At 32.3% G+C, this 23,985-nt stretch overlaps 1 protein-coding gene and 1 pseudogene across 1 annotated transcript; both read left to right on the forward strand.

The window, feature by feature from the left end:
• The first annotated feature begins 3,013 nt into the window (after nucleotides 1-3,013).
• LOC105796557 (cytochrome P450 CYP749A22-like) lies at nucleotides 3,014-4,978 on the forward strand. The gene is made up of 5 exons (XM_012626301.2): nucleotides 3,014-3,321; nucleotides 3,406-3,629; nucleotides 3,701-3,933; nucleotides 4,005-4,383; nucleotides 4,480-4,978. The coding sequence occupies exons 1-5, from the start codon at nucleotides 3,048-3,050 to the stop codon at nucleotides 4,918-4,920; spliced, it is 1,551 nt and encodes a 516-aa protein (XP_012481755.2). The 5' UTR covers nucleotides 3,014-3,047; the 3' UTR covers nucleotides 4,921-4,978.
• Nucleotides 4,979-8,822: 3,844 nt separating this feature from the next.
• Nucleotides 8,823-10,819, forward strand: LOC128039710 (cytochrome P450 CYP749A22-like; annotated as a pseudogene).
• The last annotated feature ends 13,166 nt before the right edge of the window (nucleotides 10,820-23,985 follow it).

Genomic DNA, 23,985 nt, shown 5'->3' on the forward strand with positions numbered 1-23,985 from the left:
AAAAAAAACAACCAGAAAATAGCAAGAAAATAGTAAAAAAAATGGCAGTTTCTTTTTTGCATATTCGGGCCGAGCTCTGGCAAAAAAAATCTTACTCGAGACTTAATCCGTTTTCTAAACATGCCTTCTGTTTTTGCCAAACTCATTTTTCGAGCCTATATTTTTACCTAAACTCTCTCACTTTTCAAGCAGACCTTCAAATTGAACTGAATAACCCGACTCATGAACAAATTTAAAGTAAAGGCCACCAAAAAAAATAAAAAGGCAAGTTTGAGACTTTAAGGAGAGTGAATTGTTGAGGGAGGTAGAGGTTATATACTAAGACTATTTCTCTTAATCGTAATTAAAATATTCAATATTAATAACAGTGATTAATCCTATAATTAATCATGAAAAATATTTTTTTATGAGCGAAAATTCAACCTCAAATCACTTAATTAAAGGTTAAAAGAATAAAATCAATATATTATGATTGGATACAAAAAAGATAAAGCTCACAAATATCCAAATACAAAGTTGAAATCCACATCATCAACATATATCATACAACGGATCTTCAAAGGAATGAAAATATTAGTATATAATGAATAAAGAAATCAAGGAAACCCCAAATGCCAAAATCACTCTACACGTACAGCCTCCAAATGCAGCTAATGCCGACACTTGTGTGTTGAGATAGTAAATGATGTCGACAAATGTCAAAAAAATTATTTATTGATGTATATGTAACTATTTTTTTGTCAAGGTAATAGCTATAAATAGTTATCGACTCTGTATGATCATTACGCTTCAATTGGATTATTCTATTCTATCTCTTAGAACGAAAAGAACTTAAATCAAAATATTTAGTAGCATGGCGATACATTTATACAAAACTTCTACCACGGGCGCATGCAATGGAGCCGTAGTCAGTCAAGTGAAATCTAATCCACGAAATAATTTGATCTATGGATAGTATTGTTATGGTAAAGGTTGTAATGCTAGAGGAATCATTACCGCAAGGCATAGAGGAGGAGATCATAAGTAGGGTGAGCAAAACTCGATTCTACTCGAAAAAATTGAAAAAAAAATTCGAATTTCGAGTTAAACGAATCAAGTTATTCGAGTTAATCAAGTTATTCGAATCAAGTCGAATTTTTTTTCGAATTTCGAATTCGAATCAAGTTGAGTTTTCGAATTCGAATAATTCGAATATCAAACTATAATATTTTACATTTTTAACCCAAACTCCTAAACCTTTTTACTTTTCCCTCAAAACTTTTACTCCTTCCCACTTTCCCCCCAAAACTTTTACTCCTCTCCCCTCCCAACCCCCCAATCTATCCAAAATCAATTTCCCACCAAAATTTTACTCTCCCATTTACTTTTTCTCAAAATTTTACTCCCAAAAACCCTCAAAACCTTTTATTTTCCCCCAAAATTTTTATTCCTTCCCACTTTTCCCCTAAAACTTTTATTCCCTTCCCATCCCACCTCCCATCTACCCCAAACCCTCCCCCCTCCAATTTTTTTTAATATTTTCCCTCCAAAATTTTACTCCCCCTAATTACATTCCCTCAAACTTTTATTCCCTAAAACTTTTTATTTTCCCCCTAAACTTTTACTTTTCACCCTTTACTCTCAAATAAAAATCAAAATTATCCAAAAAATCACTAAACATAAATAGTAATAATTTTATTTATATCTACTATTTATATTATTAAATTAAATTTCACATTTTATATTATTTATATTATTGAATTATTTAGTCATATTGAATATTTATATTAAAATTGAATTATTAATTATGCCATAAAATATTCGTGTTAAAATTTTATATTGGTATCAATTTCACATTTTATTTTTAAAATAACTTTTATTAAAAATCATATTTTTACATTTAATATATTTTAATTCTAAAATATATAGTGACAAGAATCAAGACAATTGAAACAACTAAGCAAGCAAAGAAGCTAACCAATATATAAAAAATTAATAAATAAATTATGAGGTGATGAAAGTTAATAAAAAATTTGATTAAGGTGGACAAATTTTATTACGATAGGTGACAGTGGTTACAAGAACCCAAAATTATTTTTTAAATTTTAACTCGAACAAATATATTCGATTCGATTCAATTCGAATTTCATCTCACTCGACTCGATTCGAGAAAACTTCAAATAAAGTTAGGATGATAAAATGAGATTCGAAAACTCGATTAACTCAAAAATTTTCTATTCGATTCGATCGAATGCTCACCCCTAATCATAAGCATCTATACTGTAAAATTAATCTTCGACGAAATGGAAAAGACATATATAATAAAATCGTAACCATAAAATACAACCCTAATCGAAATGCATATATTTATCTCAATATCTCTCTCAATTCGATCACTCTGTACAATACTCATTCATAAGAAAATGTTTTATATTTTGGAACTTATTTTATTTGAGTTTTATTAGTTATCATGATTTGAAGTGAGAATTAATACTCGTATATTTTACATCAATTCGCTAATGAAAATTAAATAAATCATCTTTTTAAAAGAAGCAACGTTTAAGAATTTTATAAAATGAAAATCATTAAATTCTTTAATAAATATTTATATAATATTTTATATTTCACACCATAATTGATTATAATGATCTAATCGAACATGTCAGTCGATTAATATATTTAAATAAATAAATTTCTAATTTATTATACTAATATATATAATATTAATGAAAACAAATTGTCAATAGATACAAATTGTCTAATGATACAAATCTAGGACTTCAATTGAAGATGATCTTCAAAGATCATGAAAGTCGCATTCTGCACCAGTTGACTTTCACAAATTAATTAGTTGTTTACACGTTCAAAGTTGCTTCTTTTTTTAAAAAAATAAATAAGTAAATTTCTAATTTTAAAATGATAAAAACGAAAAATTAGTTGTCAAGACCCTACAAATTGAATAAAATAATTCTAAATCTCTCTTTTACTATGCAATAATTGTCAACCTAAACTCACCATAAATAGAAAGCTAAAGGAGCATTTCAATTCGTTGTTGAGAGAAGAAAAAAATGAGTACCTTGGTGAAGCTGGCAATTCTTCTCCCATGTTCTTTCTTCCTCGTAGCTTTGATAAAGTTCCTTTATGATTACTTGTGGATACCTCTCCGTCTACAGCATATGATGAATTCACAAGGAATCAAAGGACCTCCTTACACATTCATCCATGGAAACAACAAAGAAGCTACCAAAACGACAAATGAAGCCTTAAGCAAACCTATGGCCCTGAGACATGATATATTTCCCAGAGTGCAGCCACATGTTTACTCATGTGTCAACAGATATGGTAAGATTCCATGCATGTTTTGCACTATGGTCTCGATCTTCTGGTTCTAAAAAAAGAATGACCTTTTTTTAAAAATTTGATCAGGGAGGAATTATCTTGCTTGGGACGGTAAGCAACCTGAACTGGTGATTACAGAACCTGAACTTGTCAACGAGGTTCTCAAAAATAGTGTGACAACTTTTCCGAAAAGAAAGCCTACTTTTTTTCTCACTGGGATATTTGGGAACGGGCTTGTGACAGCTTTGGGTGAAAAATGGGTGAAGCAACGGAAGTTGGCGAATTATGCTTTTCATGGGGAAAGCTTAAAGGTAAAACTCTCCAAACATGTGAATTAGTTGTCTAATTAATCTTCTTATATGTTGGAGTATTGATTGTGCAGAACATGACACCAGCTGTTATTGCTAGTGTTGAAACAATGCTAGAAAAGTGGAAAGGCTATGTAGGCAAAGAGATAGAAGTGTATCATGAATTTAGATTATTGACTTCGGAAGTGATATCCAGAACAGCTTTCGGTAGCAGTTACTTGGAAGGGGAGAAGATTTTTGACATGTTGAACAAGTTGTCAATAATTAGGAGCCGAAATCTTTTCGAAACTCGAATTCCTCTGATCAAGTATGTTCCCTCTAAAAGCTTATTTGATCCCTCGGTTTTGTCATATTACTGACCTTGGTTTACTTTTACAGCAAGTTATGGAAATCTGGTGATGTGCTAGAGTCTGAAGAACTTTCAAAAGGAATACAAGATTGTGTGATGAAGATTGTTAAGAAAAGAGAAGACAAAGTTGTGAATGGAGAAGCCGATAGCTTCGGCAATGACTTTCTAGGATTACTTGTAAATGCCTATCATGATTCGAATAAAAATAACAGGCTTTCAACGGAAGACTTGGTGGATGAGTGCAAAACATTCTACTTTGCTGGACAAGATACCGTGAATTCCTTACTTGCATGGATAGTCTTCCTTTTAGCAATTCATGGAGATTGGCAAGAGAAAGCAAGAAGAGAAGTGATTGAGATATTTGGTAACCAAATTCCGAATTCTGAAGAGATGTCTAAACTCAAAATCGTAAGTAAACTGTCAAACCCTTTCAATATAATATTTTGTTGCAGCTATTATTTAATTTTTTTAATGCAATGTGACACGTTCCTTTTCTGGAAACAGATGACCATGATTATTTATGAAACTCTAAGATTGTATGGTCCATCAAATGGCATGATGAGAAGAACTGAAAGTGATGTTCAGTTAGGGAAGCTAATCTTGCCTGCTAATCTTGATCTTCTAGTTATACATGCTGCACCTCACCATGACCCTCAATTATGGGGAGATGATGTGCATCTTTTTAAACCAGAGAGATTCGCAGAAGGGATTGCCAAAGCTACCAATTACAATGCAGGTGTATTTTGTCCCTTTGGATTGGGACCTCGAAATTGTGTTGGTATGAACTTTGCAACCACGGAAACGAAGATTGTGCTGTCCATGATTTTACAACGCTACACCATTTCCCTCTCCCCTACCTATGTCCACTCACCAATACCTTATATCACCGTTCAACCACAACACGGAATTCAAGTAATACTCGAGTCATTGTATAATGATGCGTAATGTAACATAGCTGCTAAGAATTCCGAGTTTAATTTAGTGAAAAAATTATTTTATAAAATTTATATGTCAACAAGTAATTATATAATGTGGTTAACATAAGCTCCTTTCAATTGGGAACCAACAAAGCTACCAAGTCACCAAAATTTTGCTTAACAAAGTCTAACGATTTAGCTTTTACTTTACTAATAACAACACCCAACTTATAACCACCACTTATAACCACCATTAAAGTATATGTAGATAACAGAAGTATTATTTAATAATAATTTGTTAATATTATTTAATAATATTTGACGTTGTTACAATGTGTCGAGGGAACTGCCACTTCCTTCACCACTACGACAAAATAGCTTGTCATATTTGAAAATTTAACAATTTATTGAATCGAATCTTTGGACTATGTTAATTTTGTGGAATGATTTTAGCCTATCAATGAGAATCAATTCACTAAACATATTTTGAGAATTGTATCGGATTGAGTACATCAAATCCATTGGATCAAAGATGTTTGATCGAATCAAAATTGGAAGACTTATCTACCAACAATCCATTTTACTTTAGTTGTTAATATTATATTGTATTCGACTATTTTAGACATACAAGATTTTACTAATTCATCTTCATTTGTCGAAAGAAGTCTATCCTCAAATTTCAACAAATTTCCACCACTAGCCATTTTCACAGTATCTGAATTTTATCTCCACACTTTTTTTTAACATTAATCTTATTATACTTAAAACTATCCATAGTCCCTCCTCAACCCTTAGATAGAAGGATAATACACTTCAGTGCACTCGAACCCACGCCCTGCTGCACTAACAACAATACCGATGCTAATCGAGTTAAGACTCTGACCACTAAAATATCACCATAAGCATAAATCTATAATCAAATTTATAATTAAAATACAAGTTTTTTACAAATACTTTATAAAAAAAACCATACTACAAAATTAAAACAAAGAAAAAGAACACATAAAAATAAGAATATAATAATATTTAAACAACTAGTAAAAAAAATATATTTTTCAAACACTTAAAAATAATATATATCAATATAACTACAATAATATAAATAATAATAAACTAACACTAAAAATATTTTTTACTTTAAAAAATCTAATGTCTTAAAAAACCCTAAAAAACATAAAAGTATAAAAAGTATAAAATGCACAAATCATAAAAATATCTAACACTTAAGGTAGATTTTGATACATCTATATATATGTTGTAATTGAGAAAATAGAAAACGAGAGAAGAAAATGTTGGGAGAATGAGCAGTTTGTGCATTTATATATACAAAAATTTAAAGGATTAAATTGCATAAGAATTAAAACTATTATTCAACAATAATAATATACCCAATTGCTTACTTACCACAATTATTTGGCCTGCATGATTATTGTTTCAAGACCATGCATGCTTGTTGCCACCTTGCTTTTATATTTCTGCCATGCATGCTTGCTGCCATTATTTTTCTGCATGCCATGGTTGTTGTCACCCTTGCTGCCTCTTATTTTTCTACCTTGCATACCATTAGAATCCAAATGAAGTGCGTTTTAAAAATCTCTTACATTTAATCTTTACAGGCACCTGTCGAAATCAATCTTTAATCCCAATTTCATTTACTCTTTCAAGACTGTCCCTTTAGAGATTTTATGAAGAGAAGGAAAAACAATGGAATTGTAAAGATGGCACCCATAGAAACCTTAGAATGGTGGACGGTGCAACAGGGATCGAGCGGGTCTCCCTTGTCAATGATGAAATCACCTATATACTCTTTAAAGATTTTAGGGCTCTTAGTTTCGTCCCCAGAAGAAAAAGAAAGAAAAGTAAACAGATTGGTTTTAAGGTATTGGGAAAGTCGAATTAGAATTTAAATATATGTTTGTTTTCTTTAATTTAACTTTTTTATTTTTAAATTTTAATATATTTTTTATTTTTAAAATTTTAATATTTTTTATATATTTTTAAATAATATTATGACCTCTTTATGAAATCACCATTTTCACATGTCACGATCTAAGATTGTCACGTGTCTTGAATATCAAAAACATTTACAAAATAAAAATTCAAGACCTAAATTGAGAAAAAAATATAAATATTAATTTAGGAGAAAGTGAGAAATACGAAGGCCAAATAAGCCTAATTAATATGATTCCATACATCTTGAGGTTAAAATAAAATTCAAGGTTTACTTAATTTTTTATAAAAATTATGTTAGGTCTAGTTAAAATTTAAAAAAAATTAAAAGGTTTAATGAGATTGACAAAAATTTTAGAGGATCTATTAAAAACATTGAAAGGTTTAATGAGAAATTCCAAATTTGGGGCCTGATTTAATTTTTTAAAATTAATGGTCTAAAATGAATTTCAAAATTTTCTAAGGTCGTCCCGCTTCGCATTGGGTTGATTATTTATTTTTAAAACTATAAAGAAAAATTTAAATGTTAAAATATGATCTAAGACATACACTTCAGATATTTGAATTTTAGTCTTCATAATCTTATTTTTAGAAATTTAATCAACTTCTTTTCGGATTTAAAATTTAGGATCTATTATTACCACTGTTAATATTCTTCTATTAAATTCATTGGTGTGACGTTTTGGAACTTAGTTTCCATACTCTTATTTTAAATAATTTAATTATCTACTTTTCGATTTAAAATTCAGGACCCATTATTATCACCGTTAAAATTCCTCTATTAAATTCATTGGTGTGACGTTTTGGAATTTAAAATATATATATATTCACTTGGTCATCATGTAATAATAAAATAAAATTGAAAATACTAAATAGAATTTTTTTTCTTAAAACACTCATTCAAACTTTTCAGGATGAAATAATTTTTGGTGGAAATAGCATTCTTAAGAAACATTGACATCAACATTTTGATTGAAATAGATCATAATATTAATGATTTAGACTCAATATTAACATTATAAAAATAGATGGGTCAAATTATGTTAAAATTTAAAATATATATTATTTTTAAGTTTCAACATAGTATAGGGTCAAACTGAAAATTGACTATAATATTAAAAAAAAAACCCCAAGGCAAACTTAAAAGAAAGGTAAAACCATGCTCAGTCTCTAAAACTGTTAGAGTATTATTTCAATTATACGTAACCATTTAACATTTTAATAAAAATTAACTATATTAACTATTCGAACTAATTCATAACGTTATAAAAATATAAATAGAAAATCAAATTAGAAATTAAAGTATATAGATTAAATTTCAAATTTAAAAATAATAGAACCACAAATAAAATTTAATCATTTTATAATAAAAAAGGGTGATGATGTTTACTGTGTTAACAAAAAGTCCACATATATATATACAATCAACCCTCTTTATAATAACCGCCCTTAATAACAACTAAATTTTATAGTAGAACCAATTTTTATGTTTTATTTTAACATTCTATAACAATTTTTCACGTGTAACAACAATAACCATAGTTTTAAAGTACATTATTTATTAAATTTTTAAGTAAAATTAGAGTTATTTCATATAAACGAGCCTATTAACTATAATTTATTAAATAAAAATTATCTTAACTAAAATATTTAAATTCCACATGAAAAGCCTATTACTCATATTTTATTAAATGAAAATAATTTTTCAATAAATGAAATGAAATATATCTATTGAATAAACTATCAAGTTTTCTCGTTCTTTTCTTACAATAATTTCTATTTTTTCATTATATGAATTATTGCTGCCTCTCTATAAAAAATAAAATTTTGACAGATAAATAAAGTTATTATAGAAAAAGTAATAACGGAACCAAATACCTTATCGATTAATTTTAAAATGATATGCACCAGAAAATAATATCCAAAGAACCTACAAATTGGCAGGCAAATTAATAAATAAAATAATTCTAAATATCTCTTTTACCATGCAATAATTGTCAACCTAAATTCACCATAAATACAAATGCTAAAGGAGCATTTCCATTCATTGTTGAGAGACGAAAAATGAGTGCCTTGCTGAAGCTTGCAATTCTTGTCCCATGTTGTTCCTTCATCGTAGCTTTAATAAGGTTCCTTTATGATTACTTGTGGAGGCCTCTCCGTCTACAGCATAAGATGAGTTCACAGGGAATCAGAGGACCTCCCTACAGCTTCATCCATGGAAACAACAAAGAAGCTACTAAAATGACAAAGGAAGCATTAAGCAAACCTATGGCCTTGAGGCATGATATATTTCCCAGAGTGCAGCCACATATTTACGCATGTGTCAATAAATATGGTAAGATTCCATGCATGTTGTTCTCACTATGGTTTCGATCTTCTAGTTCTAAGAAAAGATTGACCCTTTTTTTTTTTTTTGATTAGGGAGGAATTATCTTTCTTGGGACGGTAATCGACCGGAACTAGTGATTACAGAACCTGAACTTGCCAACGAGGTTCTCAAACATAGTGTGACAACTTTTCCGAAAAGGAAGCCTACTGTTTTTGTCAGTAGGATATTTGGGAATGGTCTTGTGACAGCTTTGGGAGAAAAATGGGTGAAGCAACGGAAGTTGGCGAATTATGCTTTTCATGGGGAAAGCTTACAGGTAAAAACGCTCTAAACATGTGAATTAGTTGTCTAAATCTTTCTTATATGTTGGAAGATTGATTGTGCAGAACATGACACCAGCTGTAATTGCTAGTGTTGAAACAATGCTAGAAAAGTGGAAAGGCTATGCAGGCAAAGAGATGGAAGTGTATCATGAATTTAGATTATTGACTTCGGAAGTAATATCCAGAACAGCTTTCGGTAGCAGTTACTTGGAAGGGGAGAAGATTTTTGACATGTTGAACAAGTTGTCAATAATTAGGAGCCGAAATCTTTTCGAAACTCGAATTCCTCTGATCAAGTATGTTCCCTCTAAAAGCTTAATTGATCCCTCGGTTTTGTCATATTACTGACCTTGGTTTACTTTTACAGCAAGTTATGGAAATCTGGTGATGTGCTAGAGTCTGAAGAACTTTCAAAAGAAATACAAGATTGTGTGATGAAGATTGTTAAGAAAAGAGAAGACGAAGTTGTGAATGGAGAAGCCAATAGCTTCGGCAATGATTTTCTAGGATTACTTGTAAATGCCTATCATGATTCGGATGAAAATAACAGACTTTTAATGGAAGACTTGGTGGATGAGTGCAAAACATTCTACTTTGCTGGACAAGATACTGTTAATTCCTTACTTGCATGGATAGTCTTCCTTTTAGCAATTCATGGAGATTGGCAAGAGAAAGCAAGAAGAGAAGTGATTGAGATATTCAGTAACCGAATTCCGGATTCTGAAGGCATGTCTAAACTCAAAACTGTAAGTAAACTGTGAAACTCTTTCAATACAATATCGTGTTGCAGTTATTTATCTTCTTTAATGTAACCTGACATAATCATATTCTTCAAATAGATGACTATGATTATTTAGGAAACTTTAAGATTGTATGGTCCACCAAATGGCCTACCAAGAAGGGTTACAAAAGAAGTGCAGTTGGGAAAGCTAGTCTTGCCTGCTAGCATAGATATTTTGGTTCAAAATATTGCACCTCACCATGACCCTCACATGTGGGGAGATGATGTACATCTTTTTAAACCAGAGAGATTTGCAGAAGGGATTGCCAAAGCTACCAATTACAATGCAGGTGCATTTTGTCCCTTTGGATTAGGACCTCGAAATTGTGTTGGTATGAACTTTGCAACCATGGAAACGAAGATTGTGCTCTCCATGATTCTACAACGCTACACCATTTCCCTCTCCCCTACCTATGTCCACTCACCAATACCTTATATCACCGTTCAACCACAACACGGAATTCAAGTAATACTTGAGTCACTGGGTAATGATGCTTAATATGCAAAGCTGCAATCCAATAAATTCATCTTTCACCTTCAACTTGTTTTGAGTTTTGATGTTTGCGCAAATGATCCCGATGAGTTTAGAGAATGTTGGGTTGGGATGGCTTGGGTTAGAATGTTTTCTACTTATTGGGTTTGTTTTTTTACTGTATTTTGTTATAGTTTGAGTTGAAATTTCTCTAAAATAAGATTATCTACTAAAATAATATGAAATCTACATGAATGTGAGTGTCATTCTTGTCCTAAATAACTATATCCAAAATATTTTAGAAATAATTTGAAACTCAAATTAACACTTTGATAGAAAAGTTAACCATATTAACTATTTGAATCAATTAACAACAACAAAATTAGATTATGTAACTCTCTGAAAACAATTATATAATATATTTATTTAAAATAGATGCCATAAAAATTAATTTTTACTTTGGTTGAAATGGTAAAATTGGAAGTGTACATATTTTATGTTGTCTTAGGTTTAAATCCTATTATAAGTATGTATTTTTCCTGGATTTTATATAAAAGATAAAAATACCTTCAAATTGATATTTATTGCTTTGTTAAAATAAGAGCATTTTGATAATTTAACTCTTGAGTTAGTGAATATAGATACTAACAATATGGGTGAAAACTTTTGTGTAATAATATTAGATCATTGATTGTCTAAGTTTGAACTGATAGTAGCACTGTAAGAACATTTACATTACAAGAAAGACAACTTATTTCAGTAGATAATCTAAACGAGTTTGTAATCCCGTAAAAGAATCAAAGTTAGAATTTGATTCAAATACTTAGAAGAAATTATGACGCGTCTACAATTTCAATTGGTGAGATGACTAGTCTTGGCTATTGGAGCAACTAACTCCACGAGTAGATCACATATATGTACTAATTAGAAGAAAGATACATTGGACTGGACCCAAGTTGAGATACATCCGAATTCGTTTGTGAATTAATTCACTTGTTACGTTCATGGTATGACTTACCTAAATCCTGAGACTAGCCATGCGTATGTAACTCATGTGCTTTAATATAAATGGAGGCTTATACTCTAAAGATGATCGAGCCGATAGTCAGTATGTTGGGTACATGACTTGTATATGGCATGACTTTACTAACAACAATGGAATTCATAGCTTAATTTAAAAGTTAACGATATCCTCTCATTAGTATTGTGTGGATTGATAAATATGGAACGTGGAAATGGGTTGCGTGTTCTCTAACGAGTAATTTATCATAGTCATTAGTTGACAATGATTATATTAATTAAGAAGACACAATGGTGACAATGAGATAAAATAGGACTGTATTGAGTGAACAAATTTAACTTAAAGGAATCAAAGATATCATATGAGAGTAACACACATGGTGATAGGTCATTAGACAAAGTAGTTTGATGAACTACTTTAGTAAATAGTATACAATAAGGAGTGTTCAATAATGGTACTTATTGTGGATTAACTCAATGATTAAGTAAATTGTGACTTATTAAAATGATGCTTCTAAACATATTTGCAATTACTCGAACCTAATTGTATATGTCCGATTGGTCCATCCGCTAGCTCAACAAAAATTCGATCAGACTGCATTTGAATCAGAAGAAAATTCCACAACTTTGGAAATAATTTAATTGAGTCGCTTTATTCGATAAGGAATTAAATTTGATGGTTGTGTGAATTGTTCAATTAGAGAAGTTGATTAAATAATTTTCTTGAAAAAATAATTTGGAAAATCTTATTGATTTTTGAGAAAATAACTTTTGATCAAGTAAAATTAAATTAATCAAATTAATTAAAATAAATATAATGTTTTTAAAAATCAATTTTTAAGTCAAACAATTGGTCAAATGGATAATTGAACTTAAAAATTGGACCCAAGAACCAAAACCAGAGACTGAAACCCAAAAAATGGTTGAATTGGACCCAGTGTATGAAACTGGATCAACAATCCAACCGGTGGCTAGACCGAATTGGTCGAACCGTCACTGGCCCGAATCAAACCGGTAGCAGCCGAACTGACCAGGCCCATTCGGGCAAAACGGTGATGGTTCGAGGTGCTGAAGGGAAGTGGCATCGATAAAGGCACCATTGAGCACAGGGGCAATCCAGCAACCGGCGACTGGCAGATGGTAAGCGGTGGTGGTTCTTTGGTGGTAGAGCAGTGGAAAAATTAGACTCCTAGTAGGACTCTACTAAGCAACTTGATTTCAAATTAATTTTTCCAAAGATAATATTGTTTTAATGAATTTAATATTAAATTAAATTTAATATTTATCTAGATATTAATATTATATTTAATTTAGTATTTATCTAGATAATATTTTATTAACCTAATATTAATGTGATTAATTCTAGTCCTAGTTGAACTCTTTCTAAACTCTCCATATATAAAGAGAGTTTGGGTCATTATTCTCACACACTTGAATTCAAAAAAAGTAGAGCGAAAATTATTTGAAAAAAAAATATTTTAGAAAATTTCTAGAGATATTCTTGTTATTTACAACTTGACTCTAAAAATTTAGAGAAATTACAAAATTGTCCCACTAGTAATTTTGTGAAAATTTTTCTAATTCGAATTGAGCCCACACTCGATAGACGTGAGCTTGAGGATAGCAGAGAAAACTACTCGGTCAAAGTGTTCATTTTAGACGAATCATAAATGTACGATTTTGATTAAGTGTTTATTATTTTAGATAACACAATCAAGTTCTTGTTTTTGGAAAAAAATTAAAACTCTAATTTTCCCTTAAACCTATTCTTTGTTGCATTTTTCGGACCTGATTTTCCAACATTTTTGTGTTGATTTAAGCCCATCAACATTTGATCTTCAGTCACCTCGAAGATTTGAAATGTTGAACAGATCTTCCCTCTATCTTGATGCTTTGAAGTGTTAGGAGAATCTTGCCACCATCTTGAAGCTTTGAAGTGTTGAGCGAATCTTCCCACCATCTTGATGCTACTAAGGGTTGACTAGACTTCCCACCTTATTGATGCTACAAAGAGTTGAGCAAATTTCTTCATCATCTAGATGCATTAAATTTGGGGTGAATCTTCCTTGGTTGCCAAAAGTGATGAGTGAGTTATCTTTCACCATCCTTAAAATCTAGATGGATCATCTTTAGTGTGCATAGGTCATCTTTCACCTTCTTACTGCATCTAATTCCGGGGTGGACTTTCTTTATAACATGTTGTACCTCTTGTCATGCTGAAGTTGCAAAGTTCAAGATTGTTCTCATAGGTGTCACAAGTTCTATCTATGGCCATGTTGATGTTACACAGTTTGGAATGTGCCCTCCTCTTGTTGGATAAAATCCAGTTTAAAAATGGTTTTCTGTCACAATGAAAAATTAAACTTTTTAAAAATTGAGTCGGTTTGTGATATTTATAGCAATAGACTTTTCCCGAAAAGTACTTGTGCTTTGTGCGAGACGGATCCTAGACATTCTTAGCTTTCAACCGAACAACCTTCTCTGTTATTCTAGTACCACAAATCACTTCAGGTGTGGGGCTGAAACAATCACGAATCAAACATAAAACCAGAAACAATTTTCTTTACTTTCAGTAGGAAAGTAAATATCTCTTTTAATAGAATCTGGTTGAATTTTTATTCCTAAAAAGTATAATTTATACTTAGAAATAAATTCTCACTATTTTCGGACAGAATAACAATATTGAAAACTTATGTTATTTTAGTCCTACCAGTGCCATCTATTTATAGGGATATATAAAAGAATCTTGGTTGAATTTGTAGAATACAAATAATATTTATTTGAGAGAAAAACTAGTCCCTTAGTTCTACTAGGAGAGAGGGGTGGCACACCTTAATATTTAATTTGGGTGTGCCACCCCATCATACATATTATGAGGGATTTTGGGTCTCTCCTGTATTGAGTCAAATTATATGTGTTTTTTAAACTTTTAACCCAATACTTTATAATTTAATTCAACTCAATACATGTTTTTCTATTTTCAAAATAAATATTTTTTATTAAATAAATTTAAATAATTTTCTCAACTCAATTCTAGTTCTGTTAAAGTCATGTCAACTTTACCATAAAATAATCTATAAGAAATATATTTAATTTTCATATTCAATGGATTCACAATGATCAATTAATTTAAATTCATTTTCAAACTTCAATTATTTGAAAATAATAATTTAAAAACTTGAATTAATTCTCTGGTAATTTCCATGCTAAGTGAGAAATCACATTCATTTTCGAGTGTAACACATTCCTCTAACTTTATCATTTCTATCCATTTCTGTTCATTTGATTCTAAATGCAATTCATTTCTGGTTTCAACGAGCTAGCAGAGGGACCAATTGAGCATATATCATTAAGGCTTCAAATCATTTATAAAGTTCTAGCTTTTCGCCTATTAATTATGAACTTATTTAGTCACGAAGTAATTTCACTATAGTATTGTGACTGAGCTCTCCTTAATTACATGCCACTACTAAAGCTACTTGATCAATACTCATCCAATGATCTTATCATACGTGTGTAACCCTCATAAGATATCCTTAATCTCTTTAGGATAAACTCGTTCTACGAATGTAATCCTATTTTATCTCATTGTAATCATTACATTTTCCTTCATGAAAATTTAATTACTATCAAATAGTAATTAAGTAATTCATCATAAAGACAAACGACCCGTGACCACGTTTACTTTTCATCTATCATGTAATGCCAATGAGAGGATATCATTTACCTATTTATTGGGTTTTAAATTTCACTGTTGTGAATTATGCTACATACTATATAAGTCGTATATCCAACACATTAGCTTTCGATTCCTTATCTATTTAAATTCAAGCTTTTACTTACATCAAAATATATGAGTCACGCATACATAGTTCATCATCCACTCGGGATTAAGGTATGCCACACTATAAATGTCACAAGTGAATAAATACATAAACAAATTCAAGATCTATTCTACTTAGGTTTTGTCTAATGTACTGTCAATCCAGTTAGTTACATTTATGTCTCTATCTTCTAGGAGTCATTCTCTCCAATGCTCAAGAAAAAGCATCTCCTCAATTGGACTTGATAGATGACATATTAATCTTTCAATTGGTTTGCTCATTTCTAATCAAACAAATGACATGTTTAGATTCATCTACTAATACAAGTTGTTTTTTCGTATTACGATCCAAACCACGTAAAACAACTTAGTATTAGTTAAACGTTAGGTCACCAATGAGTCCAATGGTGGAGCCAGGGGGCTAAAAGGGCCTTGGCCCCCCTAAAATGGAAAAAATTTCATTTAGGCCCTTTATAATTTATCAAATTTTAAATTAGTAATGGTACAATTGTACTTTGGCCCCCTAAAAATAATAAAAATTTGATTTAATCCTTTAAAAATTATAAAGATATAAACTATTAAAATGGTGAAATTGTATTTTTACTATTGTAAAAGTATACAATTTAATTCCGGCCCCCCAAAAAAATTTTCTCACCACTGAATGAGTCAATATTTGCTTTCATTTTACTTTGCATGCAAAAACCATTGAGGATAATATACAAAAGGTATTAATATATTTTATGGATAATTTTATTAAACTAATTTGTTTGAAAAAATACAAATATACAAACGAATATAATACAATTAGGGCTCTAGATCCAACACTTATTACCATGTAGAAGTTGCAAAAGTTACTCCCGATATTGATGTTACAAAATTTGGATTGAGTCCTCTTTCCATGTTAATATTGCAAAGTTTGGAATGGATCCTCCCTCACCATGTTGAAGTCTCTGGCCATGTTAAGGTTGCAAAGTTTAGAATGAGTCTTCCTCTAGCCATGTTGAAGTTGCAAAAGCTCTTCTTACCATTCAGAACAAATCCACCTTGGTCATCACGAATGTGGTTCACCTTACCACGCCAATCTTGAAAAAATCAAACCAATCTCTATCCCGCCATGTTGATGTTAAAAAAATCAAAACAAATTGGCCTTACCACGTCAGTGTTAACAAAATGGAAATTAATCTCTACGTCACCACAACATCATATATGCCTCAACCATTGCCAAACCCTTGACGAATGATATAGCACATCTTTGTGTCACTCCCAATATATTCCGATGTCTCCAAAAATCTTGAAATCAACTCTTTCTCTCGTCCTAACGGTGCACCTTCCTTGAGGATTTTAAAATAGTAGTTAATAGTTATAGTTAGTTGTTAGCAGTTAGTTAGTTGATAGCTGATACTGCTATTAGTTAGCAGTAACTGGATTTGTAAAATCTGTATAAATACAAAAAGCTGGTTGTTCAGCAAATCATCTAATATACAAAGAAATTCAGTCATCATATTAAATCATGATTTCTACTATGGTATCTGAGCCATAACAATAAAGTTTTTTTTTTACTTATGGCAACTGAAGCTGTTTCTGGTAATGAAATTGAGAATCGTCAATCGTTTAACAACGCAGTTCATGTATATGGTTCTTTCTTTGGTCCTGACACTGCTTCTTTAAGAAAGATTCAACAATTCCCTAAACATGATACAGTGAAACTTGGTGAGCGTAACTTTCTTTTGTGGAAGCAACAAGTTCTGTTGATTCTTGAAGGATATGGCCTCCATGAGTTTGTTCTTGGTACGGTTAGCATTCCTCCACAATCTTTACTGATGCAGAAGGTAAACTTGCTCCCAATCCTGACTTCTTGTTTCATAAAAAACTAGACAAGTTATTAGCCTCTTGGCCGTTGTCCACTATTCGTAATGAGATCTTGGTTCATCTCACTAATGCTCGGTCTAACTTCGATGTTTAGAATACTGTTGTTCATCGTTTCGCTTCAAAGTTAAACTTGACAGTTTCTACCTTGCGTCACTCGTTATACTCTCAGAAAAAGGGTCAATTGACTATGAAAGAATACTTGGCAAAGATTAAAAGTTTGTGTGATACACTTACAGCTACAGGTAATGATGTTTCTAAATAAGAGCGAATAAGTATTATTCTTGCTGGTCTGCCTATGAAGTTTGAGTCGATTAAGATTGTGGCCTCTGCAATGAAGGTTCCTCTTGATCTTCTTGCAGAAATGCTCACTGATTGTGAAGCTCGACAACAAGAGCTTCTTTCGAATGTGTCTTTTCAGGCTAATTTTGTTCAACAGCGTGGAAATACTGATGACACCATCAGTAAAAGTGATAGGGGTGCTCGAACTTCTTACAGAGGAAATGGAAGGTTTTCTTGAGGCAGAGGTCGAGGAAGGAAGTTCAGTCATACTAAAACCCAATGTCAATTATGTGGGCGAGTTGGTCATACTGTCCAGAAGTGTTATTATCATTTTGATGAAAATTTTGAAGGTGTGTCTCACCAGCCTATGCAGGCTCATTGTCATTAGTTTCAGGAACCTTCAAAATCTTCTTGTGCAGGACCTCAATGCTGTTCTCATATGAATACTTATATTGGTGCTGCGGCTACTTCCAACCAAAGATCATGTTTTCCGAATTCTTCAACCGTGTGGTATCCCGATTTAGGAGCATCCAACCATGTTACTAATGATTTGGATAATTTGCAGGGTGCAACACCATATACAGGTAACCACAAGCTTTACATGGGGAATGGAGTGTCAGTGCCTGTAGCTCATATTGGCTCAGGTCTTCTTCCAACTGCTAGTAGAGTGTTTCGGATGGAAAATATCCTATATATTTCTCGCATTTGTAAAAATCTACTGTCTGTAGCTCAATTTGCAAAAGATAATCAAGTTTATTTTGAATTTCATCCTGTGCATTATTTTGTGAAGGATGTCAAGACAGGGAGCATTTTATTGGTGGTCACATGCATAATGGCCTGTACAAGTTTGATCTGTTTACCTTCCAAATGTTCAACATTGTTGGTTCCTCTCCTGCCACTGCTCATGTTACTAGTTTGGCACCTCCTGTTTCCAGTAATCGTGTTTTTGATTTGTGGCATCAAAGACTTGGCCACCCTTGTAATAAAACTGTTGCTACAGTACTTCAAAAATGTAATATCGTTGACAAGAATTCTCAGCTAAACTCAGTATGTTCTGCGTGTCAGCTTGGAAAAATTCATAAGCTCTATTTTTCCCCTCTTCCACTGTGTACTCAACTCTTTTCGAGCTCATTGTAGCTGATCTTTGGGGACCAGCTTCTGTAACCTCTGAAGGACACTCTTACTATATTTCATTTGTTAATGCTTACTCTAGATTTACTTGGGTTTATTTTCTTAAACATAAGTCTGAGGCTCTTGCAAAATTTTTACATCTTAAACAGTTTGTTGAAGTTCAATTTGGCTATCAGGTGAAAGTGCTTCAAACTGATTCGAGGAGAGAGTTTTGGCCTTTTCCTCAAGCCTTGTCTCAATTAGGAGTCCATCATCGCCTTTCTTGCCCGCATACCTTAGAGCAGAATGGCTTGGTCGAGAGAAAACATAGACATATAGTGGATGTTGGCCTGACATTGTTGGCTCAAGCAAATGTTCCTATACATCTATGGTCTCATGCCTTTATCACTGCAGTTCACCTCATTAACAGGCTCCCAACACTTGTTCTTAATGGAAAGTCTCCATATGAGATGTTGTACAAATCTGTGCTTGCTCCATATGAGATGTTGTACAAATCTGTGCTTGCTTACATGTACTTAAAAGTTTTTGGTTGTCAGTGTTATCCTTATCTTAGTCTATTCAACTCTCATAAGTTGCAGTTTCGATCTAAGCCATGTGTTTTTCTTGGCTATAGTCCCATCACAAGGGTTACAAGTGCCTTGATGATAGTGGAAAGCTGTTTATATCTCGACATGTGGTTTTTGATGAGTCATGCTTTCCTTTTGAGAAGACTGTCAGCTCAGCTAGTACTTCGGATCTCCGTGGAGTTCAATCTCAGTTCTTGCGTCAACAGTCTCATGTTCCCGTAGTAATGCCTGTAGATCGACCTTTGAATCTGGTTAATTCTGCTCAGCTTGGATCTGGTAATTCTCCTAGTTTACAGTTTGGGTCTATTGGTCTGTCTGTTTCACTTGCTATAGATAGCAGTAGTCGATCTGCACCTTCTTTTTCATCACTTTCCCCTCAAGTTGAAGCAGGTTCTGGTTTTCATTATAGTACTCCAGTTGTTAAGGAAATGTTTGCTCCTTCTGTCAATGTGCATCCGATGTAAACCAGGGCCAAAAATGGTATTATCAAACCTCAAATTTTTACAACTGAGCTGCATGTTCCTGAACCAGGAACAATCGATAAAGCCTTCTCTTCTAAGGAATGGACTCGAGCTGCTCAACAAGAGTATGATGCGTTGATGAAGAACAACACCTGGGATTTGGTTCCACTACCTGCCAATAGGAGAGCTATGGGGTGCAAGTGGATATTCAAACTTAAGCATCACTCGGATGGGTCTATTGCTCGATATAAGGGTCGTTTGGTGGTAAAAGGTTATCTCCAGGAAACTGGAATTGACTTTCATGAAACTTTTAGCCCAGTTGTAAAACCAGCCATAATTCGTGTTGTTCTAGCTTTGGCAGTGAAGTTTGGCTGGTAGTTAAGGCAAATTGACGTCAATAATGCCTTCCTTAATGGCAACTTAACTGAAGAGATCTACATGGTTCAACCTCCTAGTTTTGAGCAGCAACATGGTAGTCAGAACTTGGTATGCAGATTAAAGAAGGTGTTGTATGGCCTTAAACAGGCACCACGAGCCTGGTTTTTCAAACTTAGAGACTTCCTACTTTCTTCTCAATTTATGTTAGCTAAGTCAGATGGCTCGTTATTTGTCAAGAGAACTAGAGGTGAATTGCTGTATGTATTGGTCTATGTTGATGACATAATTGTCACTGGTAGTCATCAAAGTAGCATTGATGAGTTTGTCCTTGCTTTAGATACAAAGTTTTTTTTGAAGGATTTAGGGTCACTTAGTTATTTCCTGGGTATTGAAGTCGAGTCTACTACAAATGGGTTGTTCTTGAGTCAACTAAAATATGTTCTTGACCTTTTGAGGAGGGCTCGAATGGATTGTGCAAAGGGTTCTCCTACACCCATGACTACTTCAACACGTTTATCTCAACATAAAGGCAGTGCTATTGATAATGAGTCTGATTACAGGAGCATTGTAGGTGCACTTCAGTATGTTTTTATCACTCGGCCTGATATTACATTTGCTGTAAATAAAGTTTGTCAATTCATGCATCAGCCTCTTGGTCAGCATTTCAAAGCTGTAAAACGAATTCTTTGATATCTTCAAAACACTATAGAGTATAGTCTTCATTTTACTACTGCTGTCAACTTAGACCTAGTCGGGTTTTTTGATGCGAACCGGGGGATGGATGTCGACGATAGGCGGTCTACTTCTGGGTTCTGTGTATTTTTTGGTGGTAATCCTGTGGCCTGGGGGTCCAAGAAACAACAGGTCGTCTCCAGGTCCACTGTAGAGGCTGAGTATCGCGGACTTGCTCATGCAGTTACTAAGGTCGTGTGGCTCGAGTCTCTGTTGTCTGAGTTGCATGTTGTTCCTTCCAAGAAAGCTACAGTGTGGTGCAATAGTTCTGGGGCTGTTGCTGTGTCAGCCAATCCAAAGTTGCATTCGAAGTTCAAGAACGTGGAGTTGGATCTGTTTTTTGTTAGGGAAAAGGTTGCTGCTGGATAGTTGATTGTGGGGCATGTTCCAGCTCAGAACCAAGTAGCAGATATCTTCACAAAACCCTTGTCTGCTCCTATGTTTACAAAGTTTCGGTCGAGTCTCAAAGTTGTTTCCAAACGAGAACCAACAGCAGAGGTCAAGTAGCTGGAGGCATATTAAAGATTTTAAAATAGTAGTTAACAGTTATAGTTAGTTGTTAGCAGTTAGTTAGTTGATAACTGGTACTAGTGTTAGTTAGCAGGTACTGGACTTGTAAAATCTGTATAAATACAGAAAGCTGGTTGTTCAGCAAATCATCTAATATACTAAGAAATTCAATCATCATATTGAATCATGATTTCTATTAACCTTCGACTTTAATGATTGATGGAGCTAATTTTTCGTGGTCTTTAAAATACATGGTTGGTGGGCACCTCATTTTTTGCTTTCGGATGGCTTCGAAATCTTCAACGGATTTAGACTGTCATAGCCGATGCCTCTTTACTAACCGCAAATCTACAACATAACTATGAAAAAAAAAACAAGATGCAAATCTCTTTCATGATTAGAAAAAATGCGAAAAAAATGAGGAGAGTCGAATTGCGTGGCGTAGTACCAAATTTCCCACATAGAGTTGACAAGTTGGCATCAGCAGACCAACTAGCAGGAATAGGGGTATAACACAAAGGTGGCCGTTGGATTTGGTGCTAACTCTAATCTCTAATTTCGCAAAATAGAGTTGTAGAGGAGTTAGGAAAGTTTGATTTAATACAAAGAAAGTCGACTGTTTGTTGAATTGTATTTGCTTAATTTGCGGTTAGTAATAGAGATATCTTTTCATTAGCCGCATTTAATTTGAACAACCCTATTTAAAAATTTTTAATAAACAAATATTGTCGACACCATTTTTTTGACAAAAACGGAGTCGACTTTGATTTTAAAGATGAAAACGAAAATGGGAGTCGCCACCAATCCTTTTTGATGAGGTGTGATCGGATCACCTCGAAAAGTGGTTGTTTTTAATAAATGATTTCATTTTATTAAAGCAACGATTTTGGTCCACAAAATTCAAAAAAAGAGGTTCAGGAGTCGGTTACGTACAAGGAATGATTAGCACCTTCGTAACACCCAAAAATTGGTACCTAGTTGATTAATTAGTGTCTTAGTGTCAAAGATTAAAAACTTTAAAGAGATTTAAAATACGATCATTTATTGAAATGTTGAAAATTTTCGGAAAAGGGCATATTTCATGTTAATCGAGAAAGAGAATTATATCTAGTAAGTTAGGACACAATGTCTTTGAATTCCCGATGCGCGAATGAATGCCGAAAATTTACTTATTTAAAAGATATTTAGCTATCTCGAATTTAAAAAAGGGATCATGCCCAGTACGTTAGGACACGATCTTTTCTTAATTCCCGAGATCATTTAAAACTTGAGTTTGAAAAGATTCGTGTATTTGGATTTATTGTGAAAATCGAAACCCAGTAAGTTAGTGTACGACCTTCTTGAATCTAAACACGAGATTTTGCTTATTTGAAAGTCGAAACTTATGCATCGAGATAAATTAATTTAACTCGAAATAGTAGAAATGAAACACGAGTTTATATGCGTACAAAGCAATATTGAATGCGATAGTGTAAAAATAATACAAATAAAAATGAAGGAATAAAAAGGGACAAATTAATAACATGCAAAATAACAAGTATAAGTAAATAAAATTAAAACATTCTTTTAAGATAATAATAAAGACATAAATAAATAAATAAAAGAGATGAACAAAATTATAAAAAATATAAAGTAGATATATATATGTGTATTAAAATTATGAAGTATAAAAATATATGTGGATATATATGTATGTGAATTATAAAATATCTGAAAAATATGTATGTATATATGAATTATGAAATATAAAAACTATATATGTAAAAGAGGGGTATATTTTAAAATATAAAGAATATGTATAAATATGTGTATATATTTATGAAAATAAAAGAGGATATATGTAAGTATGTATATATATATAAATTTAAAATATGCATATAAATACATACATGTATATAAATTATAATATATATATATATATAAATGTAAGCGTGTACATGTATGTAAATATTAAATATGTATATATGTATATATATAGCAAAATTTGAAGTAAAAATAAAAATAATATAATATAATATAATATAAGCAATTATATAATAATAATATAATAAGATACATATATTTAAAATTTACATAGCAAGTATAAATATAAATATGATGATAATAACAATAATAATAATAATAATAATAATAACAATCACAGGACTAAATTAAAAATAAAACAAAATCTCAGGGGATAAATCAGAAATAAAATAAGGAAAAGGACCGAATTACACTACGCGAATGAAACAGAGGGACTGAAGTAGTAAATATCCTGTACTCCAAAACGCATCACTTTGTGTAGGACTAAAATGAAACAGGATTAAAGTTGTAAGGAAAAATTAAAAGATAAAAAAACTCGATTGCAAACAAATAAAATTTGGAAGGACTAAAAGGGTAAATAACCCAAAAGTCAAAAAGCCTGGATCCCCTGGCGGGTCGGGTCGCGCGCGGGTCGGGGAAGCCAAAACGGCGTCGTTTTAGCGC

This window comes from Gossypium raimondii, chromosome 3, assembly GCF_025698545.1.
Source record: "Gossypium raimondii isolate GPD5lz chromosome 3, ASM2569854v1, whole genome shotgun sequence".
Lineage (NCBI taxonomy): Eukaryota > Viridiplantae > Streptophyta > Magnoliopsida > Malvales > Malvaceae > Gossypium > Gossypium raimondii.